The 22,001-nt window shown below is 33.6% G+C and overlaps 1 protein-coding gene and 1 long non-coding RNA gene across 11 annotated transcripts in view; one reads left to right on the forward strand and one right to left on the reverse strand.

Moving 5' to 3' along the window:
- LOC144365557 (uncharacterized) overlaps positions 1 to 22,001 on the forward strand; it is a 133,770-nt gene that overhangs the window by 47,884 nt on the left and 63,885 nt on the right. The window lies entirely within an intron of this gene.
- Scn9a (sodium voltage-gated channel alpha subunit 9) overlaps positions 1 to 22,001 on the reverse strand; it is a 174,350-nt gene that overhangs the window by 3,992 nt on the left and 148,357 nt on the right. For 4 of the 5 annotated variants that reach the window (XM_040294411.2, XM_005315699.5, XM_005315698.5 and 1 more), the window contains 8 exons: positions 20,752 to 20,906; positions 17,277 to 17,450; positions 12,779 to 12,901; positions 8,975 to 9,256; positions 8,295 to 8,348; positions 6,998 to 7,135; positions 1,698 to 1,802; positions 1,291 to 1,561 (listed from right to left, as the gene is read on the reverse strand). In XM_040294411.2, coding sequence (XP_040150345.2) covers positions 1,291 to 1,561; positions 1,698 to 1,802; positions 6,998 to 7,135; positions 8,295 to 8,348; positions 8,975 to 9,256; positions 12,779 to 12,901; positions 17,277 to 17,450; positions 20,752 to 20,906 — 1,302 coding nt within the window. The remainder of the gene's footprint in view (positions 1 to 1,290; positions 1,562 to 1,697; positions 1,803 to 6,997; positions 7,136 to 8,294; positions 8,349 to 8,974; positions 9,257 to 12,778; positions 12,902 to 17,276; positions 17,451 to 20,751; positions 20,907 to 22,001) is intronic. The other variant, XM_078017526.1, reaches the window with a different exon arrangement.

Consider the following 22,001-nt stretch of genomic DNA (forward strand, 5'->3'; position numbering starts at 1 on the left):
ATATGAGAGAAGACATTTGACCCTTGATTTTCTGTTGACTTCATTTTTAAAAATACTAACCTCTGATTCACATGATCATTGTACTTAGTAAATAAGTAGGTCTCTATGATTTCAAGTTTATTTTGGATTATCTCTTTGAATCCATTGAACTTTTATTTTGAAACCCTATGATACTTATCGTGAATATCACATAGTCATAATATCAAGCAATACGAAGCCACTCCTCATTACTCTAATTTTCTTTCCAGATCAATTTTAGAGTGATTTGGAGAGTGATAAAGATCATTGGCCCCTTGTTTTAACATGTGTTCCTGTTTGTTTTCTTATCTGCTGGCATTAGCCAACACTGCTAAACATGGAGGTGATAGGAGGATGCTTTTTTGTCTTCTTGACTTGTTGGGAATTATTTCATTATTATTTTAGTGTTAGTATAAAATTCCTACCTAAATTTTAATTTGTTTTCTTATATTTTAATTTTAGTGTCACTTGTGGTGATAATATTTGTTAATAATTGATTTTAAATGCCTCTTCTAAGTTTTGTAACAGTCAGTTTTGTGGCTCTATGACATGAAACCTTTAACCTTTCTGGGTTTGTTTGATCATCTGTAAGTTTCATTTGTATCAAATGATCTACATAATCCCTACCATATAGTTTAGAATACTAAAAATAAATATAATTCTAAAATATTAGGTGTGTAAAGATAATGAGAAAAAAAGAGAAAGAAAAAGTCATGATAATGAAAAGGGAAGAAATATAAAGTTATGTATATATTGTGATTCATAGATATTACTGTGGTTGGTTGAGAAATGACTATATTTTATAGATGGGCCAAGTATTGAGCCCTAAGAAATGATGCTGACATTTCTTGAGACTTTAAATTCAGGGAGAACTTTCACAAAGAGTCATGGATATTCTGGCCATTCATATTACTAATTAAAAGATAGGTCTTATATGCCAAAACTGGCAGCAATTTCAAATTCTGCACTGGTTTCCAAGACATATCTACAAATAAGCATTTTAGCTAGCTTTGTTAAGGGTAAACTTGGAAACTAAATGTCAATGGGTATTATGTCTTCCCAACAGGTGAAACTTTGGACTTTCAAGCCTGTAGGTGTGAACCCAGGGTTCTGAAACAGGAGTTTGGTTTGGTTTCTAAGGTTCCTTCATTCTTTCATTGTACTAATTTACATCAAAGTAAATTTACATTCAAGAATTCAGACACTGCTCTGGGCACATATGGAATTTAGTTTATTCAAAACTAAAATTTAAGGATGAATCAATGGCCTTACCTACAATGGAGAGGATCACAACCACAAAATCAAAAATGTTCCATCCTACAGTGAAGTAGTAATGTCTGAGGGAGATCAGCTTGAGCACACATTCTCCAGTGAAAAGGATAATAAAAACCACATTTATCCAATATAAAACATAAGTCATGTAGTCACTTTGTCCCTCTTTCTCTACCATCATGGTTACCATGTTGAGGCAGATCAGAACCATGATAGTAATATCAAAAACTTGATTTGTTACGAGGTCAAATATACATCCTTGGAATTTGTTCTATAAGAAACAAGAATAATGTGGAAATTAGAGAAGTGTTCAGATGTCATCTATAAAGTTAAATATTCATTAGCAACTAAATATAATTTTAAAATTCACATATATGCATATATGTTAATATAAAGCATTCTTTTACCCCTGGCCTAGGAATTGGCTTTTGTGGTTTTTTGGACCCCAGCTTTTTCATTGCATTATAGTATTTCTTCTGTTCTTCTGTCATAAAGATGTCTTGACCTCCAAGGTAAAGAAATAAAACACATCTAGTTAAAACCAGAATCACTGAATGACTTCTTTTTCTGGTCCTAAAACAGGTTAAAAAATAAATTAATATAGAAACAAAATGCATTTTATTATGTCCATTGTAGCTATAAACAAAATCTTTCTTAAAGGATTACCTAAGTATAGTGACATGAATATCCATACATAATGAAATGTGCATACATAAAATATATACATTACATATAATAATGATTGGCTTGATTATCTTTTTGTGTACTAACTTGTGTTATTTCAGACTATGTGCTGATATTTTCATCTACTTCTCTTATCGGCATTTTATTGCTAAATAACAAATATGTTAGTGAGGGTTATAAGTACTAACAGTGGTAAATATCTTCTTTGATGATCTGGTTAGTGTTTTTTATTCTTATAAGAAGTATGAGCCCAAAATTATTAACAGCTCTCTCTATATTTGTATTTGTTTTTATTATGTATTCATTTTTCTCTTTTAAGAGAGAAAAATGAATACATAATAAATAGTTAATTTATGTTTCTTTATCTGTGTCTGTATCCACATCTATATCTATGTCTGTATTTCAAGAAACTCCTTATGACATCCCAAAACATGAATTGCCATATTCATGCTTTATTAGTTAATACCATTATGCACAATAAAATTCTTGATATTAAGGAAAGTCACAATAATGAACTGGTAAGAACTGAAAGACTTTCTGATTGATTATAAGAAAGAAAATACAATCATTATGACTTTATAGTAAAAAGTTGACATTTAAATGAGGGTTTTTTTTTCTCCATACTGGAAAAGATGAAATCTCATGTGTGTGGGGGGGGTGTAAAAGCTTTGGTTATTCCTTTAGACTTTTGTTAATTTCTTGAGGTTTTCTGTGATTTTTACAGATATGTACATATTCCCCACTGGTCTATAGTATCACCTATTAAAGTCACACCAGTAGTGTAGTTATACATGTATATAGGGGCATCTAGATTGGTTCAAAAATTATAATAATGCATTCTAATTTAGAATATTCTAATAGAATAATCCAGTTTTGAGAAATTGTAGTTCTCAAATTCTTCTTTAATTGGTAGGGTCCTAGGTTGAAGATGACCCAGTTATGGCCTCCCTTCAGTTCTCCTGGGTTAAGGAACATTCAGCTTCCTGCTACACCACATTAGTTATTCATCAAACACCTATGATAACCAGATTTAGAGAGTTCTTAAAGTGCTTTAATTTACTTTCCTCTAGTGGATATGCAGTGTTCATGTAATTTTAGCATTCATCGTATCTACCAATATTAGTCATGAGACAGAGCCTTGTGCCAAAGTCAAGAGATGCCCCAGCTTTCCAAATTGTTTATTAGTGGGGCTGAATATCACAGCATGTTGAAAACTTATCAGGGGAGAGTGGGAACATATCAAGTAAGAACTCTGAATTAGAAGTGAAAATCACAGTAGCAGATTTTGTGTCTTCTTCTAATCATAGCCTGGTTGTCAATACGATGAAGGGTGGGAGAAAACTAAGAGGAAATTTTGAAATGTTCCAATAGAGAACCCAGTCTTGCTGTTTTGTTTCTTTTTTATTGTCAATTATATAGGTCTTGTGCAAAATGCATCCTTCGTGCAAAAAGCTAGGTGACAGAGTCTCTAAGTCAGGCTGGTCTACTGGTGTGTGATACTCCGTAAGGTATTACTTGGTAATTAAAACTGCAGTTTTGATGTTTTACCAACTTTATTCAAAGCTTTTCTCTTATTCCCAGGTAGGTTTTAAATCTCTTTACATGCAAATCACCTCCTCTTAATAGGATAGCTACATCATTCATTTATTAAGAGGATCAATTGTGAGAGAATATGCTGAACACTTAGCATCATACTGGTACTTGACAAGCAAAGTTTGCCATCCCTAAATGCTCTAAAATCTGAAATTTTTCAAATACTGTCAAAATACCCTAAGTGGAAGATACTGCACTTGACATCATGTAGCAAAAAAAAAAAAAAAGCAGATGCACTGAAAATATTGTATAAAATCACCTTCAGCCTAAGAGTATAAGGTGCATATGAAATGTATATGAATTCTGCATTCAGCCTTGTGTCCCATCTTCAGTATCCAGTATCTCTCATCTCTCTCTCTCTCTCTCTCTCTCTCTCTCTCTCTCTCTCTCTCTCTCTCTCTCTCTCACACACACACACACACACACACACACACACACACACACACACACATTTGCAGATATTCCAAGATTTGAAAAACTTCTGAAATCCAAAACTTTTTTTTTGTCTTAAGCATTTTAGAGAAAGGATACTCAACATGCTGTAGAATAGTTGCTATTATCCTATACAATAAGACTATAATTACTGAAGGGGGTTGTTGTTCCTTAGGTTTACTCAAGTGCTCAGGTTTGTACTAGGCATGTCTGTAAATATATCACATAATTTTCCCAATTAATAACTTCCCATAGTTTTTCAGTTTATAATTTGAACCCATTAATAATTTATATTCTAATTTTCCACAAGACACTTATGATTAACTATTAAAATCCAATCGTCACATGAATTTATTAAAGATGAAGAGAGTACTAACATGGATGACAGCTGAAAAATCTAGTAAAGTGGGATTGGTTAGCAGAAAGAGATGTGGATAGATCCAGAAGGTGAGATCAAAGTACTAAGGCTAAAAACATTAAGAGGCAACATTGCATTGCGGGGGGGGGGGGGGGACATGGTCTTTAAAGTTCAACAGACTTATTCATGTGCTTGTGAGTAGTCGATCATATGCACTAATGACATTTCAATGCATATACATCTATCCTCTTAGGTAGAAAGCCAGTATCTGAAATCATGCCCTCTCTTCATCCTCCAAAGATCTCTTTTCCTGGAGGAGGTGCCACAGGCAGAGTAAACAGTTACTTGACAAGAAACAATACTCAAACTCTATGCTCTTGCAAATCATCAGCAAACTATGGAATCCACCACCTAAAATATCTTGACTGAATATACTTCCTATTCTTCATTGCCACAAAGGACTATTTTGGATACTATACGGTATGGCCCACATGGTTGGCAAAATAGGGTCTGAACTAACCTCTGTCTCTCATCAACTATTCTGTGAATCACTGCTAGATTAATTTGGTTGTGGTGGGGGTGGGGGCAGTGTGCTGGGAATTGAACCCAGAGGCACTTTACCACTGAACTACATCCAGTCATTTTTCTATTTTATTTTAAGACAGGGTCTCATTAAATTGCTTAGGGTCTCACTAAGTTGCTAAGACTGGCCTCAAACTTGAGATCCTCATGCCTCACTCTCCCACTGGGATTACAGACATGTGCCAATATGCCTAGCTAGATAAGTTTTTATGGAAGTTAAGATTCATGGTCTTTGGAAAAAGGAGCTCTGGGGTTAGATTTATGATGAAACTATTTTATGGCTGATTATATACAAATAACATAACATCTCTGAGAGGTTAACTAGGGATACTAATGTCTTATAGATTACACATGTGAGATACTTTATGCAGGATAAAACTATAAGTCCTAATTATCAAGGTGTTGTTCAAAAGGTACTTGTTGTAATGATATATCAGCTCCTGCTGAAAATTATCTCACATGATTTCTCATATCTGCTTTTAAAAAGGCCCAAACCTCATTTTTTTTGTTATTTCTTTCACAATTCTAATCTGCATACAGACTGGATGGGTTGTTATTATTCCCAAATGGCTGCCTCCTTAATCATCACTGGGCATAAGCTTCCACAGTTCTGATCCCTTCATATGGATTATCATCTTTTTACTTCCCAGTTGCTGCCTATCTTCTAATTTATGTTCTAGGGTCTGCTCAAGTGTCACATTGAATAGACGTTTTTATAGCTGTATCCACTTTTTGGCTGACTGCTCATGTACATTTTCATTGTTGTTAGTTTTTACTCATTATGATCTTATATCATAATATTTGGGAATATAGTAAAATAGACGGCCTGAATGAATAGACCAAATGTTCAAGATTCAGGGGATGTACGAATGATTCTAATAAACTCCATTGCTTACTATATGTGTAATTTTTTTTTTTAATGTGCTGGGGATTAGACTCAGGGCATTGTGCATACTGGGCAAATGCTGTGTTTCTGAGCTACACCTTTAGCTCTAGACGTATAATTTAAAGTAAATTATTTAACCTTTCTATGCCTTTCCTCATTTCTAAGATATTGTCTATAATAATATTACCATTAAACTTGACATTCTGCATTGGATCATGGCGCCCCACCCCCCCGAAAATATGTTGAAATCCTAACCCCTAGTACCTCAGAAAGTTAACCTCATTTAGAAATTGTGTGGTTGCAGTATAATTAAATTAAGGTGAAGTCATGGGGAAGTGGAGGGGTGCTTAATCCAATATTCAGTAGTTGCTCTAATAGGGACAACTGGTATTGTCCTTAATAGATGAAGAGGAAGACACAGAGATTAGTATGTAGATACAGACAGAGAGATGAGTGTTATGCTTCCAGGAACCCTGGAATGCCTGGGCTACTAGAAGTTGGCAGATGGAGAAAGGACCTTCCCTCAGAGGCTTTGGAAGGAGCATGACCCTGCCAAAACTGGTTCTGGACTTTTAGCCTCCAGCATGGTGAGAGAACAGGATGCTGTTATTCTAGCCTACGGTATTTTGTTATGGCAGCCCTAACGAAATAAGGCAGCCACAATCAGTGTGAGAATTAATGAAATAAAAATATCCAGGAAAGTGCCTGGCTTATAGAACTCAACAAATCTTAGTTTTTATTTCTTATGCTCTAATATAAACTCCTCAAGTTCAAAAGTCACATTTATATTCTTCCTACTAGAGGACCAACCTAATATATACCACACAGAATAGTGGCTCAGAAGAAAGTCAAATAACTATGAAATGTTGTTTGAATAAAGAATTAGTGACTGTTTCTTAATTTTCTAATCCTCTATAGGGAACACTGGAAAAAAATGGAATCGTTGATATATTGCTTAAGAAATTTATGATTTAGGAAATTATTTCTGCACAAAAATGAGTAAAATTGAACACATCTATAATTGTATCTATTGTCAATTATTCAAAAAATACATGAAGCACTAACAAAATTAATTACTAATTGATACCAAAGTAACTTTCACATTATATTTTTTGGGAAAATAATCATTCATTTCTTTTCAGGGAAATGATGAAAATACTTGAAATACTTATCTTCTTTTTCTGTTGGTTGAAATTATCTATGATGACACCAATGAACAAGTTCAAAGTGAAGAATGACCCAAAGATGATAAAGATGACAAAATACATATACATGTAGAGATTGTATTCATATTTCGGCTGCTTGTTTACCTATAAAGTAAATTTAAAAGTAAATTTAAAAGTTAGCAGTCACTGTTTTCATTTCTTTTTCATGTGGTTTGACAAGGCAATCCTCAGTGCTAGCCTAGGCAAACTTGGTATTTCAGAAACCATAGCATTATTGAGGCTTAACCTGGTCATTTTTTTTTTAGCTACTGGATATTAAACCAAGGGATGCTTTACCACTGAGCTATATCTGAAATACATATCCAGCCCTTTTATTTATTTATTTATTTATTTTTATTTTGAGATAAGTTCTCACTAAGTTGCTTAAGGCTTTGCTAAGTTAGCCAAGGCTAATCTCTCAAACTTGCCATCCTCCTGCCTTGGCCTCCCAAATGGCTAGAATTACAGGTGTGTGCCACCATGCCCAGCTTAACCTGGCATTCTTAAAAATGTAATCAGTATTGAAAAAAATTTAACAGATGCTTATTATGTACATAGATGTAATCTGCAAATGATTATAAAGAATCTACCCATATATAGTACTTGTTCTCAGATTGGTAGAAAAGTTAGTGACTAAATGATCTCTAGTATGTTTTTTATTTCCAGAAAAACCCATAAAGGGGATAACACCATACTTAGATAAATTTTGTTTTATTGTTTCTTCATTTGTTTACAAAAATATCTTCAGAGGAATCTGTGACAATATGAACTAATTAGTAATCTTTAAATTTTCTTTCCATGGAATTTATTTTGTATAAAATCTACCAAAGTGTTTCAAAATATAAAAACAGTAAAAACTATTTAAAATTATTATTTCATTTTTATATCAAGAAACTAATATTTATTAAACATTTTTATTGCCACTATTATGCTAAGAGCTCTATTTGCATTTTCTTGTTGAATCTGTAAAAGAACCCTTTGAGGTAAGTACTGAATTATGTTCTTTTTACAGGAGAGTAAACTAAGGCTCAGAAAGGTAAAGAATTATGTTCAATGACCATTGCAGAGCCTTAGAACCAGAATTCGAGTCAGGATCTGTCTCCAAACGCTACACTCATAACCACTAGGTTAATATCAGGTGGAAGTTCTTTGTTATATTTGCACATACACAGGGCCCTATGCAGCTATAGTTTGAGGACCACTGAAGTAAACTAAGGATATTTTTTAAGTTGTAAAGTTTAGTGTTATGTTGATTAATACTTACATCAACAGAATCAACTGCTGCATACATGATGTCCATCCATCCCTTAAATGTGGCCTGTAAATAAAACATTAACAGAATCTGAATGTGAAGTTTATGCTCCCAAACTACCATAAATGTATAGTTTTGTCTATTTAATCTTACAACATATATTAAGTAATATTAAATTAGTAAGTTTTTCTGTATTTCCAAGCACCGACTTAATATAAAGATTCTGTTTTTAAAAGAGGACAGATTCCCAAATCATAATCTAAAGTTTAATTCTACTTCCAAATTGTTATAATTGCCTGTGAATTTGGGGTATAAACTTTCATTTTTTGATAAGTGAAAGAGAATTTTATGAGTACATTTGGAAATATTTTTTTCCATTTCTTAAGGATAGTCTATACCACTAGAAGGTCCCTCTCATTTCCCCATAGGAAAAAAACTGGAAGTCCAAAAACTACTATTTTTGAAGCAATATTCAGATGGTGCAATAGCATTCAACTCTCAGTTCATAATTCTCAAACACAAGAAACCTATGCTTCTTAACCATGTTTATAGGGTTCTAAGATCAACTCTATTTTAAAAGTTACACAGCATTTTATTTTTTAATTTCTAGTTAATAAATTATTTAAATAACGTCCTATGTCCTTCACCTAACAGTCAGTAAATTCTGAGTATTCATGCACGGGGTCACTTACAACTTGAAGCAGAGACAGGTAACCAAGCCCAACGTTGTCAAAGTTCACTTTCAGGTTTTTCCATCTCACGTTTGTGCTCCCATTCATCAGGGCAAAACACTCAGAACGATTTTCAACTTGATTTTGAGGAAACCGTGTCCCATCTGTGGTGTTAACACACTCGTAGAACTTGCCAGCAAACAAGTTTACTCCCATGATGCTAAATATCAGCCAGAAGATTAGGCACACAAGAAGCACGTTCATGATGGAAGGGATTGCTCCGATGAGTGCATTCACAACCACCTAGTGTTCAAGAAAAGAAAGAGTGGTTAGGGCTGGTGAAACAAAAAAGGTTAAATAGGCAACATCGAGACAGTATTAAAGACATCAGAAAACCACCTTTATTTGAGGCATCAAATCAAGCAACCAATGAGTATATATTAAATGCCTTCTATTTCAATAGAGTGCCAAGCAAGACAAGACCCGTTGAGAAATGAGTTCTGTGATTGGTGAGTTTATAAATTACACGTTTAACACAATAAAACTATTAAAAAACACAAGACAGAGTGACTAAAAGGATATTATAGCTTAAATAAATGAAAAAATAATAAACCAAAAACCTGATATTGATAAGATGAAACCATAAAATCTGCACATTCTAGAAAAGAGAGAAACATATAAAAATAAGTATTAAAAATGATATATACATTTAAAGTCTCATAATCCTAGAATTACCAGCATTAATTATTCCCCACACAGAAAAACTACTGATATGCCTTAGTAGAGATAAAACTGGGAGTCTTTCAAAGGTTTGAACTCTGTAGATTTATGTTTCTATGAAATAAAAGTAATCTTCTTGAATTCATTAATCTATCTCTAAAAACACATTTTACTAAGTTCTTGGGCAAGTACAGAATAGTGTTAGCTTCATTTAAAAAAGATACATAGTTTGTCTTAAATAATTCCTCTCTTTTCTTCTGCCACTCAGCATTTCTTCTGCTACTGATCACCAGTGATTTCGACATTTTGATTTTTCTCCAGAACAACTTCTGTAGCATTTTTGAGTCTGTAGATTTTCTTATTTACCCCAATCCTTCAAAATTGTCTGTCTTCTTACACTGCAGCCATAGTCCCCATTTGAGAACAAGTGTGTAGAAGATAATAATGTGTCAGGACAATCACATTGTGGTCCTTCTTGTTTTCAATATATTAAGGAGGCTCTCAAGACATTTTCAAATGGAGACACATTGGGGCTTTCTGACTACGTATGAGATTATCTAGCATAGGGGTTGGCAAACATACTTTTCAACATTTTTAGGTATTGGGTTACATGAGCTCTATTGCACTCTGCCATTGCAACCACATATCAGATATAAACAAATGGGCATGACTATGTTCTAATACAACTTCCTTTGCAAAAACAGTCAATTAGCCACAGTCATAGGGCTATGGTTTGTTAACCCTGTGACCAGAACAGTAGTTATTTTTGAGTCCGTGGACCTATAGAGGCTCCATGGGAATGTGAAGTGATACAAAAAGCATTTATGACTGTGCTTCTTTTTAGAAAGATGACATGTTTTCTTCAGTCGAGTTGAGTTAAAAATGGCTAACTTTCCATCAAGCCTACCCTTTTATCTCCATTTCCAGCTACCCACACCACTATGCTTACTGCCTAAGCACACTGATCCTTGTATTCATTGTCCTCAAAACACCTTGCACACTCAACTCTGTGCTTCTCAACCACTAATGCCCACCTGCCCGTGGCTTGGGGCTTATTCTTTCACTTTTGTCTCCAATGTTATCTCATTGTGAATTCTTCTTAGTTTTTCTGGGCAGGCACTTCCTCCTCTGTAGGATTCCTGCACCATTGTATGCTCACTGTTTTACAGCAGATACCATAGAACACTATTTCCCTGTCTGTCTTATGACAAGCTGCTCTACTAATCCTTGAAGGACTGGAACCTATTTTTCATTGCTCTGGGTTCTTTTTTATAGCACAACAGCTGACACATAGTTGGTGTTAAAAAATTGTAATAATGAAACAATGAGAGATATGTTCCTATCACTCTGATTAGAAGCCACTTGGGAAAATAAATAGGCTTAAAGAGTTTCAGGACTCCAAGGAAACTAGCTTCAATATGCTTCAAATGCATTGTTTCGTTAACAATGTGAAAAATATTTCTTTTCACATAGTTAACAAACATAAATTGCTATTGTGCTCTTCCAAATACACTAAAATGTTCTTTTCAATCCAATTCACCTAGATTTTAGATTAAAAAAAAAAGAGTAAACAGTGTAAATTTATAGACTGACTTAATCACCAAAGGCAATGGTTTTGCAGGGACAAGAATATTCTGTTAATAAAAATGCCATATAACATTCCTCAAATCCAAGGATCACTCCTAAGTCCTAGATGGAGTGTGACATTCTACTAATGCTCAAAAAATGAATGTCAAGAATTTCTTTCTGCATAAAATGAAATGTAACTCTTTGATTTTTATATGATAAAGAGCATTTCATTTTTTCTTATGATTTTTTTATATAGTCATCATCTCTTTTCTATACATGAAAGTCATATTAACTGGATATATTAAGTAGTAGAGGTTACCATAAGACTTAGGTTGACAGGGCTATCAGTGAGAACTGCTAGGCTGAAGGATCAGTAATATTCACATAAGGCTGGTTAAAGATCAGATTTCTGAGTTCAGTTTCTTATTTAGTAGGGTCTGGGCTGGGGTTCAGGGATTTTCATTTCTAGTAAATTGCCAGATGATGCTGATAGCTGATCGGTGACCACAGTTAGAAAATCAGTGAGCTAGACTTTTCTCTGCATGAAATTGGTCTGAGACTATAGGTAGAAAGGCAGTCAGGGAAACAAGGAACATTCAATATAATGGGAGTTTGGGGTGTAATCATAGAGGAAGGATGTGCAGTTATTCTTGATGGTGAATAGACAAGGCAAATTAATATTAAGGTTCAAGGTAGGTATGTGTTTGCTGCATCAAGTGGTGAGTTGGGATTGAGGAAGCAAGGTGGAACATTCCAGGCTGAGAGAACAAGAGGTATGAGAAAATAGTTGCAAATCAGAGCAAAATATTCCAGAAGCATAGCAATAAATGAGGATATGAACTAATTATAGAAAATTCAGTCACTGCCCTCTGTGTGTGTCATTAACTTGTTGATTCAAAGCAACTTTAAAAGTGGGTTGGTCATAGGTGTTATCTATTTTATCTTGTTTGTCTCTGCTAAACAAATTTTGTTTTAGGTCCTGTGAAGCCTAGTGTAAATAAAGTAATTTTTCAGAGCTTTAGTTTTCTTTAAATGTAATTTTGACATAATTCCACTAACTTTGAACCATTATTTTAAATATGAAATTGAACGTGATGGCCAATGTTACTTCACTTCCCTGTCTTTTCTTATGCTTGCCACATGGGGTAGTTCCAAATAAACTTTATTTGAGCATTTGATACAGGAAAGTCCCCAAATTGTATATCAGAGTTGGTGTCAGGTCTTTTCACTTGACTTTTAGAAAACAGATTTCCATTTGCAAAGGGAAGAGTCACTTATCTGCATCATCCAATTGCCTAAAAATAATATGTCTAGGAAGAATTAATGTCTCAATTCATTCTTCTGCTTTAAAAAAGTGCTAAAATACTGTATATATGTGTATATTGCACTTACTATAAACAGCCCATATCTACATATGTGTATGTATATGCATGTAAATGAACAGTCCAAAATTACTACATACACATTCATTTTTACACTATAAATATCCAATTTAAAAATAAGAACTTTATATTGACAAATTTACTATTTTCTTACCCTCATTCCTTCAAACCTAGATAAGGCTCTTAGAGGTCTTAAAGCTCTCAGCGTCCGAAGAGATTTAATGGGGCCAAGATCTGAGTAGCCAAGAGTGTTTGCAACTAAAGTAACCAAAGAAACCTATAAAAAATAACATTTTTCATTAATTATTTCAATGAAATTGATAAAGGATCAAGAAGAAAAGTTAATTTCAATGCTCAGAGAAGCTCAACAAGAACAGTATAATTTTCTACACAATTATCTCATTGTCCAAAATTAGATTTCAAGGAAAGTTAACCAAAAATAATAATAATGAAATGAAAGATGTTTAGAGGGAAGATAGGAGGGGAGGGGAGGGGGTATAGTAGGGGATAGGAAAGGTAGCAGAATACAACAGTCACTAATATGCCATTATGTAAAAATGTGAGTATGTAACAGATGTGATTCTGCAATCTGTATTTGGAGTAAAAATGGGAGTTCACAACCCAATTGAGTCAAATGTATGAAAGATGATATATCATGAGCTCTGTAATGTTTTGAACAATCAATAAAAAAATAATAATTTTCATACTTTGTTAATTGATGGTTATGCACTTGATTATTTAAAGTGAAAATTTTATTAGAACAACTATAAAAGTTTCAATTGAAATAACATCTACTGCCTAACAAAGTTTGTTTATTCTGTAACTGACACAAAAGTGTCACATTAAACTAAATCTAAGCCTGAATATAAAACTTACTCAAAAACAATCTGAAGACTCATGATTTTGAGAAGAGGCAAATTTCCTGACAGAATATTTCTATCCTTCAGTTTCTCAGGATTGGCACTAAAGATCTACCTTGTAATAATTTATGGAAGAAATTCTCAATTATATTGAACAGAGAATGAGAGTAGGTGGTCTCATTGGCTTCACCATAAACTTAAATATGTAAAAACTTTATTGTGTTAGGTAGACCAATCACAATGACCATCCATGCCAGTATCTAACAGGAATCTAAGCTCTAACCATAAATTATTTCAGAAGAAAGAACATGATCAGAAATCAAAATATATTTTAGTAACAACAACAACAAAAAATGATTTCCTCAATGGCTTTGGATTTGGATCTGTAAATGTTTTTAGTCTCTGGATAAATTCCACTTAAATATTTATTTATTTTACACTGGGTAGCCACAGATAATGCTGAAGAACAATGTCTTAAATATTTTCACTATGAACTGAGGTAATGACTAGATTTGGGTTTGTCAGGGAAGAAGAGGAACACTTCAAAGATAATTTCCTTATATTTAATTATTTAAGGAGTTGAAAAAAAATCATTGCTCCCAAGTCACTGTTGCTGTTACTCAAAGACAAGTCAGCTGATTTACAAAACAGAAGATTTGAAAGTGCTGGACCTTAGGTAGTTACTTCAGAATATTGAACTAAATGTGATATTGCATTTTCTCTTAAATTTCTTATAACTGATAGAACTAATTGCTTCCATTCCAATTAAATTGCTTCTCTTATCATTGTTAAATTCAGTCATTTGAGGTCATTATTTTCTATTTACAGTACACTTAAAAACTAAATATATTCCCATTTTAATCAGAAAAAAAACACAAAAGTTTTAAAACACTGATTACAATTTGAATATCCTCTAGAAGTAGTAGACCAGTACTCTAAACCACTGTTAAACCAGTTTTATGATATTGAATATAGGAACATTGTTGAAAAAATTACAGTATACTCTGTGCCTGAGAATATTTATATGCTTTTCTATATATGCATCTATCCAGCTAGCAAATTATGCATACCTTTGTACATACACAAATATGTGCTCATGTTAATTTATAATACTCAATCAAGTAAATTTCAAACAATCAAAAACTTGTAGAAACCAGAAGAGTCCATCCTCTGAACAGAAAATCAAATCAGTGATTGTGAAACCTGAATATGCATTAGATTAATCTGTAAACCTTGTTACAACAGTTTGCTGGTTCCCAGTCCCAAAGATTGTGATTCAGTAGATTTTGGAGGGGTTCTGAGAATTTACCCCCTAATGAGTTCCTACATACATGTGCCTATGTTTTTGGTTCAGACATTATACTCTAAGGATGACTGTTGACAATAAGCTTCTCAATTTTTGAGAAATAAAAATATTCAGGCTGGGTTCAGGGGTGTGTGCCTATAGCCCAGCTACTTTGGAACAAAAGGCAAGAAAATCACAAGTTCGAGATCAGCCAGAGCAACAACCTAAGCAACATATTAAGATCCTGTCTTAAAAGAAAAATCAATCATTTCCAAAATCTATATTCCTAGATTTCTATCTCTATCAGCCAGAATACTCTGTGGAACTTACTCTCAAGGTTATGTATTATTAAATACTGTACACATGTATATTTCTGTTTTCAAAAAACAACATTTCAAATTGAAGTCATATGCTTTCCTGAGTTCTATACATTAAGTATTCCTAAACATTTTATTACACACATTGAGATTCTAAGTTCAGATTTTCAAGTATAAAACAAAATAATTTGTTTTAAACAGTCATTTCTTAATTAAAAAGAAATCAAACTGTATTTATAAATGTTTTTGTCATAAATTGAGTGAAAAATGTGTATACTTGAGATAATATTTTCAAAGTTTTAAAGTATCTTAAATATTTTTGACTTAAAAAACCCAATTGTATTAAAAGTTTAAGTGAAAAAATAACCTATATTCCTTTTCTTGTTTTTTTTTCTTATTTTGTTTAGTTTTCCTTTAAAAGCATTCTATTACAAAAAGGATTCATTTTATGACTTTTCTTTCTCTGGGTGGTAACTAAACAATTTTATTTATTAAAGGTAAATAAAAACAGTATAAAGTCATTAACGTAAAGTAACAAAATTCTGTGAGAATTCTACATTTGGTATAATGAAAATGCTGTACACTGAAAAAATTGTGAATAATTTATATTAAAAAGTGATATTGTGTTTCATATTTTATGCTATTGAAAAATAAAGAGTGGCTGATGTGGTGGTGCACACCTGTAATCCCAGAGACTCAAGGGGCTGAGGCAGGAGGATTGCAAATTCAAGGCACCTCAGCAACTTAGTGGACTCGTAAGTAACTTAGTAAGATGCTGTTTCAAACTAAAAAAATAAAAATTATCAGAGACTTAGCTAAGTGGTAAAGAGCCCTGGATTCAACCCCAGTATATAAAAAAAAAGTACTGAGATTCACATAATAGTTGATAAACTGAACTCTTGAATAAATATGACTAGCTTTGGTTTGATTTTGTGGGAAGAATTTGCTGTTTATGGTTATATTTATAATTATCTATGAATGATACTATATTAATTTATCATTTTTGAAAACAGTGATCATGTACACCCTTGAATGTTAAAGCATTTATTGGTAGTATAAAAAATTTCAAGTGGCACTCTAATTTTTCCAGGCATCATATAGAAAATAACTCTCTAAAAACTGCGTTTTTTAAAAAATATTTAACTGAGTATTGGATATTTCTTTCCTAACCACAAAGACTAGATTTCTGAAAATCTATGCAAAAGATTTGAGAACATACCCTGAAAATAATAAAAGAGGGTGAACAAGGTCATACCTTTTCCAATAATATAAAATATATCAATATATATTAAATTAGATCATGAAAGTATAAAATAAATTACACCAAATACAAATGAATGATTAACAATGGGTGGTATGCCATTAGTATCTATTTTAGATTCCTTCATCACATAAACTAGTTTAAATTTCTTTCCCAATTATCTCAAAGAGAAGCCTGTAAAAATAGTTTCATATTTTTAAAAATAATACATATAGTATGCTTATGTATTTTCTAACACTCAAGTACTCAGCAGTGTTTTGAATTTATCATTTGAAATTATTAATGGCTACTTTGCTTTACTGCCATTCTGGAGGTAAAGGGCAGTTGTTGTTTGAGACAGGAACATAAATCGAGACTTCTTTCAGTTTTCTCTGTCCTTATAACAAAGCATTTTGAAATTCCTTTCTTTTCCTTCCCCCAATATAAAGCCAGTGGGCCATAGCAACCATTTTTTTTAACGTAAATTTCAGCTCATTGATCTGACAACTTGATACATTCTTTATCCTTTTGCGTCTTTTAATTCTATATTGTGACAGATTAGTATTTTTTTGTCTTTAATTTGTGATAAATCTGTGATATTTAACCACCCTCTAGTTTTTCATTTTGTTCTTAATCTTAACAGAAATGATATTCAGATCATATATTTTAAAAATTACATTTCCTCTGATTACAGAAAACATATGCAAAAGTCCACTATAAATGCTAGAATGGTACAGAAGAGAATCTCCCTTCATTGGAGGGTTTTCCTCATGAATATATTTCTTCTAGTTGTACTAACATTTCTAAAAACATATACCTATGGCCTGAAAATACATGAAGCTAACAAAATTAAAATATGATAATAGGTAATATCCATGAAGATTTTTTTCAGAACACATTTTAAGAATAAATTTAATATTGCCTTTTAAAATTGACTCCAAGGGACCTACATCAACAATTAAGAAATCCAGCCAACACCAGGCATTGGTGAAATATGTCTTATAACCATATGCCACCCATTTTAGAAGCATTTCCAGAATGAAGATGTAGGTGAATATCTTGTCAGCATACTCCAGAATAATCTTAATGGTCTTTTTCTTTTCAATATATATATCTTCAAAAGCCTGTGGAAATAATATTTGAATTTCAATTCATGCATAATTTAAAACTTAGAGAAACAGGAAATGCAATTCTGATGGGGACCACTGAAATGTAATACTGCTGTGAGCCATCTGTCCCTGCTCTAGTTTATGGATGCCCAATGGCACTTTGTTCTGGTCTTCTTACCAGTTGTTTCAAGCAGCAAAGAGAACAGTGCAAAATAATGAAATTACTAATAATTTATTTCATAGAAAAAACATGATACCTGACCCCTGTAGGGATTTCTCCCTTCATCTAACACTTCTCCTCATTCAAATTGAATGAATCTTGATAATTTAAGGACACATCTCAGGTGAGCCTGTCTTATAAATCTTTTACATCTTACTCTCCACTTTACACCCTGATGTAGGATTTGAAACCTCTATTTTGGCTCTGACAAGCTTGTGCATTCCAGTGCTACCACTATGTTGAGAAAATAGAAGGTGAGAGGGAAAATTGGCCAAATTCATGATTGCAATAGCTTACTAGGGCTACAGAACACAGTCAGTTTACAGAACATGATTTTTTCCCCTCTGACTCCTGCATCCATACTTCATCATCTCTCATAAGCTTTGACTCTGCAAATCACCATTCGATTCATTGCATGAATGTGACAGACAATGACCTGTAGCCATAAGTCTTTTGGGGAAAAAAATTGAATGGACTTAAAGAATTGAGCTCACTGAGACATTGAAAATGATTGCTGATCTAAATAGTTCTAAATTTTTAGGATTTTACCTTCAGGGTAAAACACTGTTCACCTTATTGGAAGAAAGACAGCCATAGGACTTATATCCTTATTGGTTAATACTGTATTACCTGTCCATGGTTATGGGCATGTGTCATTCTCAGTCTTTTGTTTCCAAGTTCTGTTCTCAATACTTTAAAAACTATGCCTAGTACTTTTTGGAAACTTTTAATATCAGTATTGAAGGAAATGAAGAAGTTGGGTGGAGAGAATTGACAGATAACTAAGATGCACAAAGAAGGTGCTAACAATAGGCCAAGGTTGGGAATCAGTGGAATGAATGTGTAGCAGAAGGATTCTAGCTCCTAGGACCTACCTGCTCCCTTTTCCCAAGTTCTGGAGAAATCAGGCAAGCCATTTGAGCAGCAATGATGGCAATGACTGCCCTTAAAGCATGAAGTCAAGTAGGATTGGGTCTCAAGGAAGAAGGTTCCTATTCCTGCAACTAAGGTTCAGGTTCACAGCAGGACCAGCAGTGACTCTCTGTGAGGAGAAGCAGATGCCCTGATGCAGTATTGCTTACTGACTGGTCCCAGGGCAAGATGCAGGGCTTCACTGCAGGGGTCTTGGCTTCTAGGACCCATTTTGTGGATGTGGGAGCAGGAGGCAAGGATGCCACAATGTGGGCTCTGCCACAGTAGGGGTTTAGGTTTTACTGGTAGTCGTTTCAGTTATAACTCATTTGTTTCTTCTTGATGTATTCTCATTTTGAATGAAAATAAATTGAGATTAAAGCTGAACTTCAATTAAGTGACAGCTCTGTGGTTCACTAGTTTTGGGACATTAAGGAACATTTTAAATTTTGCATTCAGCTTCTTCTTCATTGGTAGAAGAAAAACACCATAATTTTACAGGATCATTTGTTAACTAAATGAGAAAATTTATGTAAACATTTTGAAATACAATAAATATATCCTAAATGATAACTTAAAGTTCTTATGTTTTTATTCATTTTGTAGACAAGTATTTTAAAAAATCTAGCCTAATTAGCAAACTGTCCCAGTGAAAACATTAACTTCTTGAAATACTTTTTTCCTTCATATAACTCACTTGGATTCCATTTTTGAGAACACCTTCCCCCAAAATGTCATCTCCTTTTTAAATATTTCAAAGAAGAAATTACTCTAAACTTTTGTGTTTTAAATCTCCTCTCTGTAAGTCTTGGTCATGTATATGACTCAGCATAGAAGGAACTCCAGTTACTAGGAATACAAGATATTACAGAAATATTAAGATTCCTGCTTACACAATACCAGATAAGTAAGCGTGTTTTTCTTATTCTCTGCCTTTGAGAAGTGAGGCTTGTTTGGAGAGGCAATTTACTGAGGACCCATGATGGTACCTGGGTGCTTTCAGTGGGAATGCCAAGAGTACAAGGCCCTGACTGCTCTCACCCAGGCCCTTTCTCAGGGTTGGGTTTGAGACAAACAACCTTGAGGGAAGTGAGTAGGACAAAGAGCAGCATAAACTGGTATAAAAGGATCGTTTCCTTAAGCTCTGAGTTCTTCACCTATGATGTTTACCCTCTAGTGTACAGCATTCACCCAGCCCCATACTGTGCTGCTACAGGATCTGGGACAGGACAACCAACACTAATGCATTCAAGCATATGCTACCTTGGTGCCGGGAGTAAGGAAGACCTTTATCTCTAACCTGGCATCTCATCTCTGCCAGCATTTATGAAAGAACAGGTTAATGTATTAGCCTGTGAGTGTTGTAAAATCAAATTCCAGATCTATGAAGACTGTCTATGAGGCATTGTGTAAAGTCCTTAAGTATTCTGCTTTCAGTATAATGGAATTTCCAGGAGCACATCTAGCTGAATGTGGGCTAATGGGTTTCTAATGGCTCCTCTTTGTCAGGGTCATAGGAAAGAATTGCAATTTTAAAAAGTCTCAGAAAGATTATAGTTCTCCTAGATCCCTTTTACAAGGCATGTATATATGAACAAGGATAAGAAACATCTTCGATTCTTGCCCTAAAACATTCATTTACTTTCCTCTATAAAAACTGCTTCAGGAGCTGACAGTGCCTATATTTCCCCAGTTTCTCTGGTCACCTGTACTTGCTCTTCCTCCTATGGCATTCTCTATAGCTCAGAAACTTTTAATTTCTTGAATATCTTATGTTGTTTTATGCTTTCTTACCATTATACGCTTGCTCCCTTCAACCCACCTTGACAGGCTGAAAACATTTATTCTTTCTAGACCTTGCAAAGCTTTGCTGTGTACCATTCTGAAATAACAAATGACCAATTGTTTTTTGTTGCTTTATGGATAATATTTACTTATAAATTCATCTCAGGTCTGTGAGCACCATGTATCTCTCTTTCTCATTACTATTAGCTCCTGGAGAATATTACCCAAATCAGATCTATCTTTACATTCAACATAGCAAGAATAGTGTCTGACATGTTGGAAAACTCAGTTAATAATCATTGAGTTCAGCTGAAATTTTGTCCTTGAAATTTTGTCCTTCTAACTCATTTATTAAAAATACTGACAATCAATTTATTGACTAGGTATCAGATGTCTTACCAGAGCACCACTGCTGAGGAGGATCATGAGAACAATGAAGCTTTCAAACCAACTGTGTTCAACTATCCGATAGCAGGTTTTCCTGATATTCCACCAGATTTTTCCTTTCCCTGACTCTATGCTAACTTGGCAGCATGGGAATCTCCGAACACAACCTGGAAAGAAAGACATGCATGCAACATCTTGATATTCAAAACAAGTAAAGAGCTTACACTGTAATATTTCATGAAAAGATTTTTCTGTGATACTTCTTCAACCAAATCATTTCTAACACTTAGGCCTGCCATTTCAAATTCCATTTGGATGTCACCTCTCTCATCTTCTTATTTCCATGGTGTTTTCTGAATGTTTATTAGTTATTTTTTATATGTTATTGTTGTCTGTAATTCACTAATTTCTCCTAAATCTCCTCCTCACTGTTTAAATCACTTTGATTTAATGAGTTGAATGGATGAAATAAACTCTGAGGGGATGTATTTCAGGGTCTTCTTGCTAACAGATTTTCCTAGGTGTAGATCTATAATTTGAGATGCTTCCATTCTTCTATTAAAAACATTTTCAGAAATGCCATCCTAAACAGTATTATAGAAATTAATGGTAAATCCTAAAATTAAGTTCAAAAGAAATACATCTTCATTGAAAGATGCAAATGAAACTATTTGAAATATTCTAAATTAAAAACAAATCTGACTTGAGACTTCTAGGTATGAAATATATTGCTATATATTGCTCTGAAAAAGTGAGTAGAAACACTTGAAATGAAATGTTCTTTTTTTTTTTTTTTTTTTTTTTGTACTGGGGATTGAAACCAGGAGCATTTAACCACTGAGCCACATCCCCAGACCTTCTTTTTTTTTTTTTTTTTTTTGGAGACAGGATCTTACTAAGTTGCTTAGGGACTCACTAAGTTGCTAAGGCTGCACTCAAAATTGCCATCCTCTTGCCTCGGCCTCCAAGTTGCTGGGATTATAAGTGTGAACCACTATGCTGGGCTGAGATGGAATAGTCTTAATAGAAATTTAATGCTTGAGACTTCACAATTTATGTTCAACCTGGAAACAAAGATTACATGCTGAACATTCTACTTGCTTCAAGTAAAGATTATTGGAGAATAAAGTTTCCATTTGTTTAAAAACATTTTATAGTGTGGAGTTTTTGTCAGCTTTAAAATTGAAGAGAAACAGTCTTACAAGGAAAGAAAAAAAACCACTATTATCCTAATTAGAAAAGTGGGTACATTTTTTATCTGA

Source organism: Ictidomys tridecemlineatus, chromosome 7 (assembly GCF_052094955.1).
Source record: "Ictidomys tridecemlineatus isolate mIctTri1 chromosome 7, mIctTri1.hap1, whole genome shotgun sequence".
In the NCBI taxonomy this organism is placed as follows: domain Eukaryota; kingdom Metazoa; phylum Chordata; class Mammalia; order Rodentia; family Sciuridae; genus Ictidomys; species Ictidomys tridecemlineatus.